Below are 20,556 nucleotides of genomic sequence, written 5' to 3' on the forward strand. Positions count from 1 at the left end.
GTCCTACCGCCCTTGGACAGGCAAGTGGCTGCCTAGGCCAGTGCTTGGCATATCACTTTCAATTCCTGGGAAGAAGGTTAAATACCGCCGAGGGGCCTATTGAGGCGCTGGCGGTAAGGGAAGGGGCGACCAAGCGACTTTCAAAGGAGCCTGAATGCGTGGCCAACCCCTCTGCTGGAGGAGGGGGGCCCCGCTTCCTCCCAGCCTAATGATATTCTGGGCTCAGCCCTCGTCTTTGGCGGCAGTTTAACCCGAGCCAGGGCGGATTCCTTTCTCACTGATCTCAGCTTGACACCCAATTAGCACAAGAATGGGAGGAGGAAGCCTGCGAGAGGCGCCTCCCAGCCTCCGGGGCGCACGAGGGAGCAGGCAGGGAGACAAAGGGCAGCGGGCAGGGGGGCGCCCGCGCCCTTGTCTCCCCCGCAGACCCCGCCTTTGTCTCCCTTTGGAGCTTCAGAAGGGATGCAGCCCAATGCCTGGCTGGCCGGCCTGCTGGAGGGACAGGAGTTGGGTCCACACCCCTCTTCTGCCTGGGTCCCAGAGGAAGGCATTTGGGTGAGCTGAGCCCAACAGGACGCGGTGAGGGTCAGGGGTCCCGAAGGCACGACAGCCTGGGGTTAAGGCCTGACATGTGGGGGTCCGTAAACGAGTCACCGGTTCTGAGCCTCAGTTTTTACATTTGAAAATGGAGGCTAACAGCCCCTGCGAGGAATCAAGCAGGTCATGCATGCGAAGCACCTGGCAGGTGCAGAGTCGGGGGTCATTACTCATTGAAAGAATACGTTAAAAAATGGTTGTTGCTATTGATTAGGCGGTTGAGAGGGGCTTCCCTGGTACCTCAGCTGGTGAAGAATCCGCCTGCAGTGCAGGAGACCCCGGTTCAATTCCTGGGTCGGGAAGACCCTCTGCAGACGAATTCTCCAGTATTCTTATCTGGAGAATCCCCAGGGACAGAGGAGGAGCCTGGCGGGCTACAATCCATGGGGTTGCAAAGACACAACTGAGCAACTTTCACTTCACTTCTCTTCAGGAGGTTGAGGCTTCCCCAGTAGCTCAGCAGTAAAGAATCGCCTGCAAAGTGGGAGATGCAGGTTCGAGCCCTGGGTTGGGAAGATCCCCTGAAGAAGGAAATGGCACCCCACTCCAGTAAAATCCCATGGACAGAGGAGCCTAGCAGGCTACAGTCCACAGGGTCAGAAAGCATAGGACAGGACTGAGGTCACAGGAGCACAAGAGGCTGAGGGCTTCCCAGGCGGCACAAGAATTTACCTCCCAGGTGGTGAAGAATCCCCCTGCCAATTTAGGACACCCAAGAGATGGGGGTTCGATCTCTGGGTTGGGAAGATCCCCTGAAGGAGGAAATGGCAACCCACTCCAGTATTCTTGCCTAGGAAATCCCATGGATAGAGGAGCCTGGCAGGGGTCTATAGGGTCCCAAGGAGTGCACACAACAGGAGGTTGAGTTAGGTAGGCTGGAGTCGGAGGAAGCACTTTCTAAGTATGAGAGCCAGGCATTCAGAGTGGGCTGACTTACCTAGAAGTGATGTGGGAAGGGTTTCCACTTCTCTGGGAAAAACGAACATCTCTGGCCTCCCTACCTGTCCTCTCCTGCCACCTCCACCTCCCATAATTTCCTGGGACTCGGGCTTAGATGTGACTTCCTTTGGGAAACCTTGCCTGACCCTGGGGCTGGACACAGGTCCCACGTTCGCCCTTCATAACAACTGATTGCACTGTGTGGTCCATTTTCACATGTGTCTTTTCCAAAATATCAGCCCCAGGAAAGCAGGGACCCCTTGGTTTTTTTTAAAAGTCCACCCTTGTGTTCCCAGTACCAGCCCTGGGCCTGGCACTTAATAGGTGTTCAATGAATGTTTGTCAAATGAATGAAGCTTTTCAAAAGCTCCTTAGCTCTCCCATGCCAGCTCAGCAGGCAGCAGTCTGCAGAGTTAGAAAATACTCAACTCTACATGGCCTAACTAAAGGTGGCATCAAATCAGAGGTCTTTACCTTGTTGGGAAAGAGAAGCCAGTGAATGACTGAGAAGGGAATTGATATGTGTTCTCTTATTCCTTCATTCATTAATTCAGCAAGCACTTACCAAACCCCTACAATGTATAAAGCTCCTTACCATGAGCTAAGGCTCTAAGGTGAATCAGGCAAGGTTTCTAGCCCTTGGAGGAGCCAATGAAATATCTTAGAATGTGTGTGTGTGTGTGTGTGTGTGTGTGTGTGTGTGTGTGTGTGTGTGAAGTGGCTCAGTGGTATTTGCACAGACGAGGAAACTGAGGCACAGATGTTAAAGGATTTAACCAAAGACGCACATGGCAAGTGGTGGGACATGGATGTAAAGCTGGCAGTTGAACTCTGAGCCCTTAGCGGTGACCACATCCTTACATCCACCCTTAACCACCAGGGTACACTACCTTAAGCTACCAACGATGAGTTCGGTTTTGGAAGTGTGGTTTAGCTGCCCTGGGCTTTTGTAACAGGTTCCAGTAGTCTCCCTATCGCCCTCCCTATTCCTTCCAGTTCTCACTGCAGCCAGGAAGAATGTTTTACTTATTTATTTATTTAGGCTACCCCCACGTAGTATGGGGGATCTTTGTTCTCTGAACAAGGATGAAACCTGCGCCCACTCCTGCGCCCCCTGCAGTGGTAGCACAGAATCTTAACCACTGGACCGCCAGGGAAGTCCCAGGAAGGACATTTTAAAACACAGTTCTAATAATGTCACACACACACACACACACACCCACCCCAAAATCCTTCCAAGGCCTACCACTGCTCTTAGGATAAGAGACTGAAATTCTTACCTGGCTCACAGTCATGATTTGGCCCCTGCCTACATGTCTAGCCTCATGTCCTATCAGGCCCTCTGCTCCCCAGTTTCTACCTTCTCTTGGTGCTTCAGCATGTCCTACTACCCAGAGTCTTTGCACTTTCCGTTCTCGGTGGAATGCTCCTAGCGGATTTTCTCTCCTCATATCCACCTACTTAGCTCGCCTCAGGCTTTAGAGCTCAGCCCAAGTCCAGTGCAGCCCATTTTCTTTCTGAAGTTCTTATGATGCCGGATCATTGTTCAGTTTGAGATATTACGCTTATTAGTATGTTTATTTGATTCGTTTCCCCTACGAGACTGTGAGTGCCCTAAAGACAGGAACCTTGCCGATCCGATTCACCACCGGCATCTTTTAGCACCGACCAAAATGTCAGGTACACGGAGGACGTGCAACAAACATCTGCTGAATGAATGAAATCTAAATCGACGGCGAAAGGGGGGTTGGATTGCGAGTCGATGGCTCAAGAGAGCTTATTTGGATGCCACTGATAATTCAAGACAAGTGGACGGGTTCGTCCAAGCGGTGTGCTGACAGAAGGTAATATGGTAACTAATGCAAGATAAACCGGAACGTGGCTCACGGTCACAGCGCAAAGATGCCAGGTCTCTCCTCCGCCGAGTTGTGGCTGATGTCAGTCGCTTCCGGCCCTAGCTGTTTAAGCGCCGTCCCGAAAAGAAACAGAACGACCAACCAAAACGCCCCTTAACAGGGCCCACGGTCCTCCGGCCTCAGCTTCCGGCTCCAAACCTTCCTCCAATAGCTGAGAAGGAGAGTTTCCTCGGCCCCGCCTCTTCCGTCCGCGGAAACCGGAAACGGGGGGGTAGAGCCGGAAGTTGAGGGGAGTTTCCTGTGAGCTCGGCTTCCTCAACATGGCAGCGCCCTTGTCAGTGGAGGTGGAATTCGGGTGAGTCACAGAGCTGGGGCGCCGTGGGGATGGATTGAAGTCGTCGGGCCCGGAACTCCCCTCCCTCTGCCTTGGGGCCTGTCACCACCGAATCGCCGAGGCCCCCGGCAACTTCCCTGAGCTACGCCATCCGCCTGGGAGAGCTTGAGGTTCGGTCTCCCTGGGCGACGAGGCCGTATGTCCGGGAATAGATGCGCATATCCGGGAGTTGTAGGTATGCTTCTGGCACTCCTCCATGCCCTGCGCCCTACGGGACTCAAAAGGTGTGACTTGTTCGCAGGCCTTCCGGCCTTGTTTGCCAGCTCCATTTTGGAGCAGGCCCGTGTGTCTGGCATTTGAGCTCCTAGGACCAAGACAGACCAACCTTTCCGAAGATTTGAGGGTGTTAAACCTGAACCCTTTCCGGTACATTTAGTAAACTTACTGAGTGCCTTCTGCAGGTTTTAAGTCAGGTGGGGATATGGGGCTAGGTAGCACAGTAGTGAAGACTAACCCTGACAGTACAGGGTTAGTGCGTGTACATAGTCACTCAATCGTGTCCGACCCTTTGGGACCACATAGACTGCAGCCCAGCAGACTCCTCTGTCCATGGGATTTTCCAGGCAAGAATACTGGACTGGGTTGCCACGTCCTTCTCAAGGCGATCTTCCTGATCCAGGGATCGAACCTGACTCTTGGGTCTCCTGCATTGGCAGGTAGATTCTTTACCTCTCTGCCACTGCAGAATGCTCAAGATAAAAAGTGCAGGATGGGGGAACACACGCTAATTACCAAAGAAACACAGACCAAGGAGGAAATCTCCTCAAGGCATTCTCTTCTACCTCTTACAGAAGGTTTTTCATGTGATTTCAGAGCTGGGGGGAAAGAAAAAAGTGCAAAGCTTAGAGAGAAGGCAGAGAAACAGATCTTAAGAGATGGACGGTATAATTTCTAGACTCAGGTGGAAAAGCTGGGACTAGATTTGTCTGTGTGTGTGAAGATAAACAAGCCAAGGCTTATGTGAAAGGGAAAGTCTGGGATGGGAATCGGAAACCTCTGCCTATAAATGCCTTTCCTTCTATTGGATGCCCCCAGTTTCTTTCATGGATTCCCTTCATTGCATAGTCCATTCACCAGTCATTTATTGAGTGCTTACCATGTGCCAGGCAGCGAGCCAGGCACAGAGGGTACAAAGATAAATAGAACTTTGTCCATGCCCTCCAGTGTTCAGCGTTGCTGTCCCTTACGAGGGGGTAGTCTCATGAATGTTAACTGCATTTTAATTGATGATATTGTCTGGCACCATGGATCCAATTAGAACTGTGCTAGTCTGGCCACCTGACTATTTTGCTTTATTGACCCTTTGCCCAGCTATATCCCCCATAGCCTGCAGGTTCCAGGAGGTCCCTGCTGTTTTGACAGGCCTCAGCAGAGCTGAAGACGGATAAGCTACAGATGACCAGTGTTGAGGCTTATCTACAGTTAGCTTGGCTTGGGCTTTCCAGGTGGCTCAGTGGTAAAGAATCCGCCTGTGAAGTTTTGATCCCTGGGTCAGGAAGATCCCTTGGAGAAGGAAATGGCAACCCACTCCAGTATTTCTTGCCTGGGAAATCCCATGGACAGAGGAGCCTGGCGGGCTATGGTCTTTGGGGTCGGAAAGTGTCAGACACGACTTAGTGACTAAACCACCACCACCACCCACAGCCGATTTACCTTTCATGTTCACTGAGTCAGACGTGGCATTTGTCTTCAGAAATGCCTTCTGTCTGCCAGGTCCTGTGCTGGCAGCAGTGGGGAAGTCATATGAGGAAGACGTGGTCCTTGCCCTCCAGGGCTTACAGACGTGCTGGAGTTCCTGTTTTCTGGCTCCACCATCTCGGTCTCCCTTACCCCAAGAGCAATAGTGAACACCAGCAAGGCAAGACAGGGTTCCCACCACCCACTGCCACAGGGTCCCATGAGAACTGCAGCTTCTTGGGAAGCAGGAATGCCCAATATGTAGGCTAAACCCAGAGTCCTTCTCTCTTTGTCTCTGTCAGTGCCTGTTTCTCCCCTTGGCCTTTCTTTAACTTTCTGTCTCTTAGCCCACTTCCTTCACCCTTTACCCTGAACTTAAGTAGATTTGCAGAGAAACCGGTTTGCCCATCAGGCTCTCCCTTTTGTCCCTGAGTGCCACCCTGATCCTTGAAGATTCCAAAGGGCTGGGCCTTTGCCTCTTTCCCGTGAGCAGCTGTGGCCCTGCAGCCCCACCGGTTCTCGTAGACACCCTGGAAGGCTGCTTTCCTTTCTCCCGCCTATCACTGACCGGGCCTGCCATCCTCGTCCTGCCAGAGCCGTTTCTCAGGTCACAGAGGATGCAGTGTAGGTGGTACAGGTGTGTGTGGTGCCACTGCAGCCCACAGAGGAGAGTCCCTCTTCCTTTTCCCTTTTTCTCTTCCTTGAGTCCAGGAGGTATTGGCAAAGGAAGGGAATGCCATTAGGGTCAGAGAAAAAGTGGGGAAATGGGCATGTTCACTCATTTCAGCAAATATTTCTTGAGTGTCTGCTGTGTACCAGGCCCTGTTTTAGGCAGAACTTGCATCCCCATAGGTAGAGGGGAAATGAACAAAAGTAAAATATATCAGATAAAAAGATGAAGGTAAACTTCAAAAAGTGAAGACCATTTGAAGAGTGTCTGTACCACTCACTGGTACCAACAGACACCTCCCACCAAGAGCTGGGAAGCGGAGGAAAGATGAGGTATCTTGGGTTGTGATGCCTTAATTGCGTTTGAGTCGCAAATCCTGTAGGACCTACGAGAGTTTGGCTTTGGTTTTCTTCTGGGACCAAATTGGTCCCCTTCTTGCCTCCCTGAGTCACTTCAGAGGCTGGGAGTGCACCTTCCTACCCTCCAAGTGTTCTGACCACAGAAATGCCAGCCCCTCCCTTGGGCGCTGGCAAACCCAGCAGTGACAGGTCAGTCGCTGAGCCAGACTGGTTCTTTATCCTCTTGTGAAGGGAAAACAGCGCTGGCCTCTGCGCCTGGCACCACCAGGTTTGGCCAATCTGGGTTGTTTGCTTGGGTGCCAGCGCTTCCAGTTCCCACTCCTCTGACCCCCCAACTCCTGTCGCCCCTTGCTTGTCGCCCTCCCCCACCCCAGCTGCTGCATGTGCCAGCCCCTACCCAAGAGAGAGTGGGGCTCTTGGAAGGGGATAAATGGAGGCTCTGTATGGGCTTGCAGCTGAAATGGCCCTGCGCGCGGCCACAGATGGGCCTCCTCTCCCCCTCCACATTTCTGCATCAACAAAGCGTGACCTTGTTTGGATGACAGTCGCCCCATGTTTCCCCCATGACAATGCGTGCCTTGCCTTTGCCTCCCAGTGGACCGTCTCAGGACACCTCTGTTCTCCGGCACTGGGGAAGGGTGGTGGGGTGGGAGTCATTGCACCCGTCTCAAGTCTGTTAAGGCTTCCCAGTTAAGGTCCACGTGAGGTCTGAGACGAGACGCTGGGGGAGGAGCAGCGTGGCGCTGGGAGAGCCCGAGTATCCGCACCAGGAGTCTGGCATCTGCACTTGGCGGAGCCTCTCTGCTGGCCCAGGCTCCCTTAGCCAGGTGTTGGGACCTAGAAGTGAGCCAGATTCTGCCCTCAAGGGGCTTCCTGACCTTCTGGGGAGTCAGTTGTTTCTGCCACAAACCAGTTAGAATTCAAATCCTAGTTCAGCCACTGCCTATCTGGCCTTGGACAAATCACTTAACTTCTCCTGGCCCCAGCTTGCTTCTCTGTTGGTCGGAGTTAATAATATTTGCCTCCCTCCTTCCTTCCCCAGGATTCCATGAAGGTGAAATGAGACGACGAATGTTTTTGTAAAGGGCAAGATTATTGCTAAGTCCAGTGGGGGTCTCTCACTCTCTTGCACTTTGGTTTGCCTACCAGGCCAGCAGCAGGGGTGGGGACAAGGCACAGGCAGGGGAATTTCAAAGTGTCACCTGGCCCTAGGAAAATACCCAGGGTCTCCGGTGTGCTGTGAGGTAGCTCCTCAACATGTTTGCAGACGGAAAGATTGAGGCTTGAGAAGATGTCATCCCATGCCTAGGGTCTCGCCAGTCAGGCCCGAGTGGGGCCTGGTCTCCACCTCAGGGCCTATGCTCTGCCCCTGTATGCTAAGCTACCTCTTGATTCAGAAAAGTCAAAGCAGAGTCTGAAAATTTGGGTACTTAAATGTTAAAAAACATTATTTCTGTCCTGCTTTACCATATCAAGAAGCCACATTTGAGAATTGATGGCTGATATCCAAGGTGTTCCTGAACGTTGGTCTGTGAATTTCCTGGGCACCTGGTGCCAGCCTCCTCAGCTTTCGGTCTCTGAGGCTCTTTCTCTGGCCCTCCTTTGCAGAGGCGGTGCGGAGCTCCTGTTCGACGGTGTGAAGAAGCATCAGGTCACCTTGCCTGGACAGGAGGAACCCTGTGAGTACGGGCTCTCTGAGCACCATTGAGCAGCAGCTGCTCCACAGGTCACTCAGCCTGGTCAAGTGAGAGTGGGTAGGATTTCCCGGGCCGTGGGGAGGAAGGGAGAGAGATCACCGGTTGTCTCCTCCGTACTTGCCAGAGTCAGCCAGCTTTGTAGGGAAGATATGGCATCGCTGCGTCCTTCCAAGCACAGGTTGTGTATTCAGGCTTGAGTTTGAATCCCCTTAGCACCTTCGGCTGGTCACCTCACCTTTCTGAGCTTCTGCGTTCTTATCTGTGAAAGGGGGAGATGGTAATCCCTATCTCTCAGGGTTGCTAAAAGGTGTCAGCCAGCCGTACCAGGCATCTCTGCCATCACTGGATGGCCGCAGAGGGGTGTCCTCACAAAGGAGATAACCTTTGTCAAGAATGGAACAATGCAGATGGACTTAAATGAATTTCAATGAGGAGAAAAGTGTCTAGCCAAGGAGGTTGGAGGGGAGAGGTTAACTAAGGGAGACAGAGGGTTTTTTCCATTTGTTCATTCAAATACCTGTTCGTCTTTTCTTTAGCAAACGCACCTGAGCACCTCCCATGCCGTAGACTATGTACCAGGCACTGGCAGACAGACCCTGCCTTCAGACTGGGGGAAGGGGGAGGAGGATTTCCAGAGGTCCAGCTGGCTAAATAGCAGCGTAGCCCAGAGGCAGGGGCTGGACACTGCCACTGTGGAGGGGCTTTGCAGCCCTAGCAAGAGCAGAACATTCAGGAGTGGCAGCCCATCTCACCTTGGGCTGAGATACTTCTGGGAAGAAGAGGAAGTCCGTTGTATGGGGAGCCAGGGGAATGAGGTTCCTGGAGGTGGGCAGTAGAGAAAGTCAAGTGAGGTTTGACAGGATTCTTCTGGAACTGGACATGCATCTGCCAGGTATCAGTTATTGCCCAGATTCACCCATTACCAAGGCTGTCTCTGACCCTCCCTTGGGGTTGAAGGGCAGTGGCATAGAGTGGGTCTCTGTGCCACCTTCAGAGGCTAGGGTACAGGGTGCTGCCCCGTGGAGCTGGGTGTGGGCATGAGGCTGAGGTTAAACGTCAGGACTGTGGAATTGTGTCCCTGATGGGGGAAGTTCCAAGATGATGTAGGTGATGGTTTCTTAGTTTGACAGATGGCTTTGCAGCCTTGGGAGGAAACAAGGGGCTGTCAGAAGCCTCTCAAAGATGCAGCCTTAAAGACTTATCAAGGACGTTATTAAAACATCACAAGTTAGGGTTTGTTTCCTCCTGCTTTTGCTCTGCATGAAGGTGCCCAAGTTTAATAATTCCAGTCCTTTTCATTTATTCATTGACTGAACGCTCACCAAGTGTCAGTCGTAGAAGAAAGTACTTTATTCTTTCCTGTGGTTGGCACCCGTGTTTTTGAACATGCACACATGTTTTACTTTGTGCCAGGCTTCCCAGGTGGCGCAGTGGTAAAGAATCTGCCTGCCAGTGCAGGAGGTGCAAGATATGTGGGTTCAATCCCTGGGTCGGAGATACCCTGGAGTAGGAAATGACAACCGACTCCAGTATTCTTGCCCGAAAAATTTTGTAAACAGAGGAGCCTGGACAGTCCAGGGGTTCACAAAGAGTTGGACACAACTGAGCGCATGCATACACTCTCTCACACGCACACACACACACACACACACACACACACGTGTTTTCCTTTGTGCCAATTTGATCTTAAGCAGAACTGATATGGTTCTTGCGCTAATGGAGCTAACAGAGGAACGGAAATGGAGCCAGGCAGTGAAGAAGTAAAGGCGCAGATGTATAACAGCACGAGTGGTCATCACTGGCATCAGAACAAAAGGGTGCTTTGAGTGAGACACCAGGGTGGCAAGGGAGGCCTCTTTAGAGCAGTGTCTTTGAGGGAATTCCCTGGTGCCCTAGTGGTTAGGAATCGGAACATTCAGTGCCATGGCCCAGGTTCAGTCCCTGGTCCAGGAACTGAGATCTCGCATGCTGCACGGCACTAAAAGAGAGAGAGAGAGAAGACTTTGAGGCGAAAGCCCTGAGGAATGGGAGGAAGCCAACCTAACAAATTGGAGGGAGAGCAGAGGTGCGTGTGGCCCATTCCAAGTAGAGAGGACGGTACTTGTGAAGCCCCCAGGCAGAAGGCCTCGTGGTGGTCAAGGACCTGAGGGAAGGCCAGTGTCCTCAGCACAGGTTGAGTTTGACAGGGTAGGCAGAACCCCAGTGTGTGGTACAAGTGATTGTCACAGATTCTTAGGTGGTAACTATCATTACTTCCACTTTAAAAAGTGGAACCCCCCCAAAAAAAAGTGGAAACCCAAACTCAGAAATGTCCAAGGTCTTACCCTTGACCATGTGCTTATGTCATTGACAGAGCTGGGGTTGAATCCGATGCTAGGGTCACCCCATCCTGCAGGGTGCCACTATCCCATCACCATTTATCCCAAGAGCTTCCCCGAATCACATCACATCTCAGACCTGCAGGATATTCTCCAGTTTTCACACTTTCATGCCTCCAACAGCTACTGATCTTAGTTTTCATAATGACCCCAGTAGATATTATCTATCGACAAGGAAACCAAACTTCACAGAGAGAGTGACCTGTCCAGAGTTACTCAAGCAGGGAAGCTGGCTAAGGCCTAGGTTTGTTTTTATTTTTATCTTTTGGCCATACTGCATGGCATGTGGAATCCTAGTTCCTCAACCGAGGATCAAACCCAAGGCCCCTCCATTGGAAACATGGAGTCTTAAACCAACGGACCACCAGGGAAGTCCCTAAGACCCAGGTTTTGGATCCCTCATCTACTGCCTCGGGGGCAGGTAGGGGGCTCTCCTCTCCTCTCTGGGATGAAATGAAAGGAAGCACGGGAGGCTAGCGGAAGTGGCCCACGTGCTTAGTTCTGGGCCCTTGGCCATGGGTCTCTACCTCTGGCTCCCACTTGGGCCCTGCTGTGCCCAGAGGCGTGGGTCACATCACAGCAGCAGAGCTGGTTGGCAGCTGCCAGGCCTCACCCTGGCACACAGAGCCCAACAGGAGGGCAGGGGCCTGGTGCCACGGGGAGAGCCTCACTCCTCCCCGAGCCCATGCCCAGATCTGCCGTCTGGCAGCCTTCCCAGCCCAGGGGCTGCCACTTGGCCAAGCAGGTCTTGGAGACTCCAGCAGAGAAAACAGCGGCCATAAGATTATGGATTGTGACAAGTCTCACAAACAAGGGGACTCCAGGGCCCTGGGTCCTGGGCCAGTGGAGAGCTTCCAACCCGGCCAACTTGGAATGAGAGGCTGGGAAAGGCCAAAGAGGGCGGGATGGCGAGACAGGCACCCTGGCAGCATGCACTGGCAAATTAGTTACTTCTGCGGGCCTCTTATCCCACCTGTAAAGCGGGAGGTTGGACTCGATTTAGTCTGTCTTGAGCTCATTATTGGGCTTCCCAGGTGGCTCATTGATAAAAAATCTGCCCGCCAGTGCAGGAGACGAGGGTTCAGTCCCTGGCTTGGGAAGATCCCCTGGAGAAGGAAATGGCACCCTACTCCAGTATTCTTACCGGGAAATCCCATGGACAGAGGAGACTGGCAGGCTGCTGTCCACAGGGTCGCAGAGTCGGACACGACCGAGTGCGAGCGCACACGAGTCGGTTATCAGTTTGACACCTGCAGTTTGGAAAAGTTGCTTCCAGATCTAAGCACATGGTTCTGGGAAGCAGGGTGCATTGATCCAGTGAGCGGCTGCCTGTGCAGGGAGGTGAGGGTTCTTAACAGCCACCTCCACTGAACAGGCCTTGAGTGGCTGAGTTTGGGAGGCACCCACCGGCTTTGGGGCCTGGCAACTGGGAGCTGGTTTTTAATGCATCAAGGATCCTTTCAACTCAAGGCTCGAAGACCAGGCTTGGTCAGGGGCCTGGAGCAAATCCCGAACCTCGATGGTCCCGGCATGGGCCTTACCTGCCCTGGTCCCAGGAGGAGACTCCGCCTCACCTTTCCCTGCTTCTCAGCCCCGCCTTTGTATTAAAGGGAGTCTGGCGCGGGAGGCAGGGGTGGCTTGGGCGCTCCCAGGCGCTTTAAACTGCTTAGCATGCATTTCACAGCCTCTCTGGGGCCAGCTGTTCCTTTCTCCGCTCTGGGGCCTGTTTGCTGATCCCCTCCCCACCACCCTCCTCTCCCCCTCACCCCTCCCAGTCCCTGTGCAAAATTGCTTTTGAAAAGATCCACTTTCTGCTTAATTAAACAATGAGGAGCTTCCCCTCGCACATCTGTAAACCTCCTTCTGAGGCCAGTTTAGCCCACAAACTGCTCCATTCTTACCTCCATTCACTTGTAAATGGACCCTCTGATGTTCCCTCTACCCTCTCTTCTCTTCTCCCCCCATCCCAGCTCTTTTTTCTCCCCTTTCAGCTGAGGCCTGGGGTAGACTCCCAGAGTCCTGTCCTGGAGCCTGGTGGACTTGGTGGGGACCAGAGCAGCTTAACCTGGGGGAGAGAAGACATAGGGGACCGCCTCTCCCGAGTCTGCACCGTTGGCGTGGTGGTCCCTAGGCCCAGCTAGGCTCTGTGGGTGGGAGGGACCGGAAGCCAGATTTCAGGCTGGGAGAAAATCTCCCCTTGGACGCCTGCAAGAAGAGGTTGGATGAGGGTCGGCTGTGAGACATCAGATGAGACCGGAAGTTCTGTTGACACCACTGAGAGTGGGGGGCACCACAGTGGGTGGTCGTTGTCCCCAGACAAGGACAAATCCACTGGGGCATGGGATTCTGGTGGGAGCCTCTGTAGGTCTAGGGGGTGTGCGTGGTGCCCTTTCCCAGCGGCCTTTAGGGGAAGGTTCTGGCAGCCCCCGGGATAAGGAATCCTGAATCACTGACATTCGTCTTGTCTGTTTGACACCATGCTAGGCCTGCCACTGGCATCAAGACCTGGGTTATTATCCCTCCCTTGTCCGAGGATGGCGCTGAGACTTAGGCGAAGTGACTTCTACCCAGGGCCGCCTAGCACACACCCCAGGGCCTTCCAGCTCCAGAACCCAGACTCATAAGCACTCCGCCATGAGAGCAGCAGCCCCGTCCCATCACTTGCTCTTCCCACAGTGGGCAGGCCAGGTCCCGAGGCCTTCTGCACGGGAAACCCGACATGGGGTTGTGCTCATCTCCCTGCCCTGGTGCTGCGTGCCCTCAGCGTATGAGTCCTTCCACTGGGGCTGTCCAGGGAGCCTCTGAGGAGTCTAAACATCTAAAGGGGGCAGCAAGGGAAACTGAAGGGTTCTTCCTCTGGCTGACTGAAGAATTACAGCATGGCCATGCCAGGCATAGTGCCAAGAGCTTTCCATGGATCATCTTATTTGAGCCTCACAACACCCCTCAGAGGCATTTTTACCATTCCCATTTTACAAAGAAGGAAGCTGAAGAGAGTTCCTTACCCATGGTCGTTTAACTAGGAAATGACAGTCAAACTCAGACCCATGTGCTCAGTAAATGTGTCCAGGGCGTTTTGTGTGCGAGGTTCTATGCTGTGTGCTAGGGCTCAGGCTCCCGAGGAGGGGGCCCTCTTCCCCAGCAGCCCCTCTTCAAGGCCCCTGCACGCCCTGCGCAGTCCAGCCAAGGCTGCCTCCCTGGCTGCATCTCATGCTGACCTTCCGGCCTTCTCAGTTCTATCACCTTGAACCTGCCAATTCCAGCCTGCCTCAGGTCTTCCCATATGTTCTTCCTTCTGCCCTAGCTTGCTCCCCCATCCCACCCGACTCATCCTTGGGGCCGCAGCTTCAAGGTGAACACCCTCAGAAAAACTCGTTCTGCTCCCACACAAAGGAGAGCGCATTTGTCACGACTAATGAAGTACCGTCCACCTCCCCTGCCAGACTGAGGCTCCACACGGGCAGGCTCTGTGTCCGCTTGTTCTCCGCCATCTCCGTGGCACCTGGCACATAGTAGCTGCTCAGTAAATATTTGTCTCCCGAGCGATTTCCTGAGATCGCCGGAGGGCAGCCACCATGGGAAGCCACGGAAGGCAGGAGGACGCAGAGAGGGAAGGTGACAGTGAGGTTCCCAGAGCCATCCCCAAGCCACCACCAGCCCCTGACTCTGCTTAACCCTTCCTCCTCCCCTGGGCGCCTTTGGAAGCCGACCATCTGGCTTGGAGGCTATTTGCATATTGTCTGGGCCTCAGCAAGCCTAGCAAGATGTCCCTGGGGGTGTGTTTCAGGCCAGGCCAAGTGGCCCTTGCTGCCTGCGAAGGGAGTCGGGAGTTCCACCTCTCCCCACCCCCAAATCCAGGCATGGGGGAACAATACGGGTGGTGATGCGGTGGCCTCACCATGGTAACAGGCTATCAAGAATGTGAGCAGGCCTGGGGGGTGCAGAGGAGGGAGGGAATGACCTCAGCAAAGAGGAGCATCATGATAAATGAGCCAGCACCCGCAGCAGACGCCCCCCCGGCCCAGCCCTCGGGGACACCATGACGCTGCCGTCACTGGGATGACCCCGACATGACCATTAGTCCTCCCCGCCGCTCTCAGCCTACGAGAGCAGAGCACAGGTCCTTCCTTAGAGGGAGCCAGGGCGGTGACCCAGGGAGTCCTGGTTCGGAACAGGCCGGCGGGGGCTGTGGAGGTGCAGCTGGTGGCCCTCAGGCCAGGCCCTGCCCAGGCCCTCTGAGCACCACGCACACAGTCAGAGCCCCGCCCGCGGGGGCTGGCTGACGGATGTGTCAGACCCCAGCAGCTCTATCGAGCGGCCACAAGATGTATGGGCTGGCGGCCTACCAGACAGTGCCAAGATGGAGGCCACGGGGAAACCTCTGAAACCCAGGCCTCGGGGAGGAACCCAGCCAGGAGTCGAAATGGACTACAGCTACTTGGAGGCAACACGCCCCATCCCTGCCCGCTCCAGGGACCCTGAGGATTCCAGTCGGCTTTGTTTAAAAGCAGGAATTAAAATGGAAAGGCGCAGTCTTAGCCCGTGGCCACTGCCCATGGCCCTGTGCTCTGCTGGCAGACGATCCAGGGGAGCTGGCACAGAGCAGAGTGAGCCAGGCCATCCAGGGTGTAGCCTGCCTGCCTCCTGAGGGGGTGGCAGGCAGGCCCGTAAGAGTGCCTTAAAACCCTGCCCAAGGCTGGTGCTGTGGGTGACACGCGCTGGGCCTAGCCTGGGGAGAGCCGGGCCCCTTCCTGACCCACAGCCTTTTCCTGGCCTGCATGCTAGGAGTCTGCCTCCAGTCAGGGAAACCAAGGCAGTGCGTGGGCCCTTCTCCATCTTAGCCCCTGAGCTTTGTCTTGGCACAGGCCCAGGACAGCAGTCCCCTCTGAGACTTTGACTCAGGAGGCGCATGGCTAACCTCCAGCCCCCTGCTGGGTTCCCAGAGACTAGTTGTCCTCTCAGGGAGAGAAAAGTCCTGCAGCCTCAGGGATGCTCTGCTTGAGGAGTGGATCATTGAGAGCCATAGCCTTCAAAGGGGTGATAGTGTGCGTGACCTGGGCCCTGACCCCCAGAAAAGGAGAGGTGGCCCTGGGGACATGTGGCCTCTAGCCTCCAGATGAGGTGCAGAGCTTGGTGGCTGCCCCAGAACCACACAGAGGCAGGTCTCAGTGTCCAGCCGAGCAGGAGAGGCTGTGTTGACCTTAGCCTCTCGCTTCCCCCTGGTAGCCGCCCCTGGCCTAGAGGGCTCTGCAAAGTGGGGAGCAGAGGGACTGTGATTTGTCAGCATCTCTGGCTGGTGAAGGATCCTTCTCCTTCTGCCAGAGGAAATTAACTGATGTTATCAGCTCAGCAATTGTTTTTCTTCCCTCACAAAGGGAAATATATGCAGACCTTCCCAGAGCAAAGCTGAATGCTCCCCATCTGGGACTGGCTGGGGAGATAGAGGTGGAGAGGCTCTCTGAGAAGCCTGCCCCTGGCAGTGTCAGACAATCTCCTAGGCCTCGTGAGTGGAGGTCTGTGTCTGCCCTTTCGGACGTGACTGTTCCGCCCACTATCCACCTTGAGTCCCCGTTACCTCTTCTTACAGCTTTCAGCAAGGCCAGGTGCCACTGCCTCTGAGAAGACCTCTCTGGTCTCTCCATTTCCTCACCTTGGAAACCACAAGTCCAGGCGCCATGGCAGCCAGGTCTAAAAGAGGCCCTCTGAGCCCCAAGGGCATGTCCTCCTGCTCCAGGCAGGGCCCTCAGGGCCAGAAGCACTTGAATTTGACGTTAGTTTTGTTCTGTGCCTTCCTCTGCAGGGGATATCCGCAGCCTCCTTGTCTGGATCAAGAAGAATTTGCTAAAAGAGCGGCCAGAGCTGTTCATCCAAGGAGACAGCGTGTGAGTCCCTTTCTCCCCTTCCCCAAGGAGGGCGGGCTGAGGGAAGGAGGTCTGAAGCCCTGGTTCAGACTCCGCCTCCTCCAGGCCCTCTCCCCTCGATCCTCTTCTTAGCCCTCCAAGGAAGGGCTGCTGCTGCCCAACTCTGTGGAAGTTTATTTCAGTTTTGTTGTTACTACATTGGACTGTTGGGTTTGTTTTTTTTTTCCCCCAAAAGTCCAGGTCAGGAGATTGGTAAATTTACCAAAAAACAACACACAAAAACTTAGATCCTGCCTTCTGGATGCCACAAACTTGCCAAAGAACCTTGCTCAAGTGACTTCCCTTCTCTGGGCTCAACGGTTCTCTCTGTACAGGTAGCACTGAGAAAAGATGATCCCCAAGGTCTCTCTCATCCTTTGACAGCCTGGGACAGACGGTGCCCTCCCAGTGATGGAAATGTTCTCTCTCTGTGCTATCCAGTGTGGTGGCTGCTAGGCGTTGAGGATATTGAAACCTCGAAATGTTGGTAGTGTGACTGAGGAACCAAGTGTTCAGTTTTACTTGAATGTAATTTAAATTGAAGTGTGCCTCATAGATTCCGGGCCGTACAATGCAGGTCTCGGGTTACAGGGGGTCACTGCACGCATGTGCACACACATGCATGTTTGTGCTCACTTGAGGACACCCCTCACCTGGCCCAAAGCTTCTGTGTCTGTCTCAGGCCCAGCTCAGCCTCCTGGGAAAGGATCCAGGTTCCGTGTGCCAAGAAGTCACTTTACCCCTACAACAGGGCCATCCTCATACTTCACAGAAGTGGGCAGGGCACCTGTGGCACTTGTTCCTCTGCGGAAGCAGAGGTTCACCAGCAGGCCCTGGGGGCTCAGGCTGCCATCCAGCCTGGAGCCCAGGTCATGGTCCAGCAGCTGTGGCAGCCACCCCCAAGGACAGCAGTGCTCTTTGGGTCCTTGCCAGCAGGAACCAGGTTAAGTAAGGTGCCTGTCCAGATGTCGGCCTACCCTGCCTTACTCCAGGGAGGGCGGCTCTCAGGCTGTCAGGGGCTCGGGGGCCACTGGCAGACTTCCCTGATTCAGAGCAGCCAAGATGGCCTCCTCCCCAGGATGCACATGCAGGAGGCCTGGGACAGTGAACTTAGACCCCTGGAAGGACAGGCTGCTGCCAGTGGTTCCCTGGCAGCTCCCACGTGACATCCTACTTCATCTTCCCCAGGGAGCTTGTGAGGAAGACACTTAGGATTTACCCTATTTTCAGATGAAGAAACTGATGCTCAGCGAAGCAATGCCCCAGATCTGGGAGGTGGCAGTGGAGTTCTCACATGTGTTCCATCTGGCCCTCAGACTTGCCTGTCACCTCCTCTCCCTGGGTGTTCTCTGACGGAACCCCCCAGAGCAAAGGCGCCCCTCCACCCCTTAGACTCTGCAGCCCAAACATCTAAGCTTCTGCCCCTGCTCTCGCCAGCTCCTGCCATTCACACCCTGCTACTCACCACCATCTTTCCCACAGGCGGCCAGGGATTCTGGTGCTGGTTAACGATGCCGACTGGGAACTGCTGGTCTGTACCTCGGGGAGCAGCCCTCCCTCAACCCCTCCCCAACCCACCGCTGTGGTAGGAAAGCCTTGGACCTCCCTCGCATCAGGCCCAGAGTGGCGGGGTCACCCTCTGTCCAAACCTGGTGTCCAGACGGCGGCTCCTCAAGCCTCCCACCCTGAGTGAGGAAGGCGTGGGTTGCTGGGGAAGTGGTGAGCTGCCCTCTATCCTGGAGGTTTGCTAGTTAGCAGATAGGGTACCCACTTCTTTCTGATAGATTCTGTCCTCCCCTCTCAAAGCAGCTAGCCCCCATGCCCCACTTCCCCTCTCAACACCCCGGGGAAAAACTGGAAAAGTGCCCTTGACGGTCTTCTTCTCTCTCTTCTGGACCAGGGTGAGCTGGACTACCAGCTTCAGGACCAAGACAGCGTCCTCTTCATCTCCACGCTGCATGGCGGCTAAGGGCCCCTCTCCCTGCCTGGACCCCCTTGGGGTCGGGAGAACAGAAGAATCAGACAATCCCCTGGGCCCTACTTCCAGATCTTCCTGTCCCCCTTGGCTGCTTTCTTCCCTACTCTGTCCCTTGAGCTCCCTCCAGGCAGGGAAAAGAGGCCAGGTGCTAAAAATGAGCCTTTCTCGGGCACGTGAGCAGGGGAAGGCAGGCGCCCGAGCCGGGCACTCCTCCTCCCAGCAGCTGAGGTGGGGGAGGGTACCCCTCCGCATGGCCGGAGTGGAGGGGGTCTGTGCGGCCAGGTGACCCAGCTGCTGTCCCTCCTGTGTCTCCCTGAGTGACTGCTGACAAGGCACTGCCGCTCCTGGGCTGCGGTGCCTTCCTGGGGAAGAGGAATGAACCTCACTAGCTGATGGCAGGCCCCTCCCCTCTCAAAGACAGGAGGAGCCTTCGCCTCAGTTTCCCCATCTGGACAGCAGAGGGCTCTGCCTGTCCCCCATTGATATAATTATGGAAACCCCAGCTGGGGTCCCCTATTCAGCACCGACTGCTCCCCACGCACACACACAGCAGCTGCTCCTCCAACCACACCCCTCCTCCTGCTCCCCCACCCACAGCCCTTGACCCTGGCCAGCCTCCCCCAACACAGGCCACCAGATGGGCTCCTGAAACCCTCCCCCCCACACACGGCAAAAGGCTGCCTGTGTGCAGCTCATTCCACTGGGAATGGAGAGCGGGAGGGTGTACGCTAGACCTTGGACTGGCAAATAGAGGCCTGGGGTGGGGGGTCAATGTGCCTCAGTTTCCTCCCTAACGACAATGGAATTTTTATAATATCTGAAAACTGAGGGGACTTCCCTGGTGGCTCAGACAGTAAAGAATCCACCTGCAATGCAGGAAATGTGGGTTCGATCCCTGGGTCTGGAAGATCCCCTGGAGAAGGAAATGGCAACCCTCTCCAGTACTCTTGCCTGGAGAATCCCTTGGACAGAGGAGCCTGGTGGGCTACAGTCCATGGGGTTGCAAGAGTCGGATACAACTGAGCAACTGACACACACACACAAATGAGATACTTGATGGTGCAAGGGCACACTTTCTCTACTCTCCCATCTCCTGCAGGAAGCAGGATGGGGCAGGCAGCACCTGGGAGGCAGGGTGACTCCCCCCACCCCCATCCCTTCTGGAAGTCTAGGGGCCTCAATGCCTGCAACAGCTGGCCTTGGGCAAATAAAAGACTAAGTTGTTTACTGGCCTTGCCTGGAACTTCATCCTTAGAAACCGAAACCGGTGGGACCCCACATTCCCCCAGTTGGCAGTCACTTCGCTGGTCCCACCCTCCCTGTCCTCACCCCAGGGCTTTCAGAACTGACCTTCACCCAAAAAAGAGCAGGAGTTGAAACCCAGACTATCCAGACACTGAGAAGGGATGATATGGTTGGGCCATCTGGAGAAGGGGTGGCAGGGCCAGTCTGTGCTGACCAGTCTGGGTCCCAGGACACTTCCCTACCCGTATGTCCGAGGCCAGGCTTTGTCCCACAAGCCGCAGCCAGCAGCCGCGGAATGGAGGAAGCATAGTTAAGACTGCTGAGCCCCACTTCCCAAGACCTGGAGAAAAAGCTTTGTTTGCTGGAGGGAGACCTCAAAAAAAAAAAAAAAAAATAGGGCATTAACATCATCCCGCCCCAAACATTGCTTTTCATTAAATGTTAATAATTTAAGGTGGAACTGCTCTCACTCTGCAGTGAGACGGAAGTGTCGAACAGTTGTCCTAGCAGTGCTGGGGGCTGTGCTCATTCTCAAGGCCTTGGGGACAGATGCCCCCCTGGCTGGTGAGCTCTCCGGCGCTGCTGCAGGTGGAGGAAGGCCCTCTGGGTGTGTGTGTGGGTGGGTGGGGGTAGCCATGTTGAGGTTATGGGTGCAAGGGAAGGCCAGCGTGGGTGCAGGTGCCCGTCAAGAGAGAGGATGTGTGACCAGCCGTTCTAGGTGCTGAGGTCAGGGTCTCCATGTTAGGCAGCAGGGCAAGGGACAGCCTCGCTTTAAGGATCAGCCTGTCCGGCTTCTTGTAACCTGGAAGGGAGGACTTCAGCCCCGCTGGGCTTTACGGTGCCCCATTATCCACTCCCTACCCCAC

The 20,556-nt window shown here is 54.8% G+C and overlaps 1 protein-coding gene across 2 annotated transcripts; it reads left to right on the top strand.

The window, feature by feature from the left end:
• The first annotated feature begins 3,644 nt into the window (after positions 1 to 3,644).
• Positions 3,645 to 19,677, top strand: URM1 (ubiquitin related modifier 1). 2 transcript variants are annotated; one of them, XM_055541290.1, is made up of 5 exons: positions 3,645 to 3,747; positions 8,101 to 8,171; positions 16,368 to 16,449; positions 17,950 to 17,998; positions 18,368 to 19,677. In XM_055541290.1, exons 1-5 carry the CDS (start codon positions 3,713 to 3,715, stop codon positions 18,434 to 18,436), a joined length of 306 nt encoding a protein of 101 aa, XP_055397265.1. In that variant the 5' UTR covers positions 3,645 to 3,712; the 3' UTR covers positions 18,437 to 19,677. The 2 variants fall into 2 exon arrangements, with proteins under 2 accessions (XP_055397265.1, XP_055397266.1); XM_055541291.1 differs by lacking the exon at positions 3,645 to 3,747 and adding an exon at positions 3,754 to 3,961.
• The last annotated feature ends 879 nt before the right edge of the window (positions 19,678 to 20,556 follow it).

This window comes from Bubalus kerabau, chromosome 11 (genome assembly GCF_029407905.1).
Source record: "Bubalus kerabau isolate K-KA32 ecotype Philippines breed swamp buffalo chromosome 11, PCC_UOA_SB_1v2, whole genome shotgun sequence".
Classification (NCBI taxonomy): domain Eukaryota; kingdom Metazoa; phylum Chordata; class Mammalia; order Artiodactyla; family Bovidae; genus Bubalus; species Bubalus kerabau.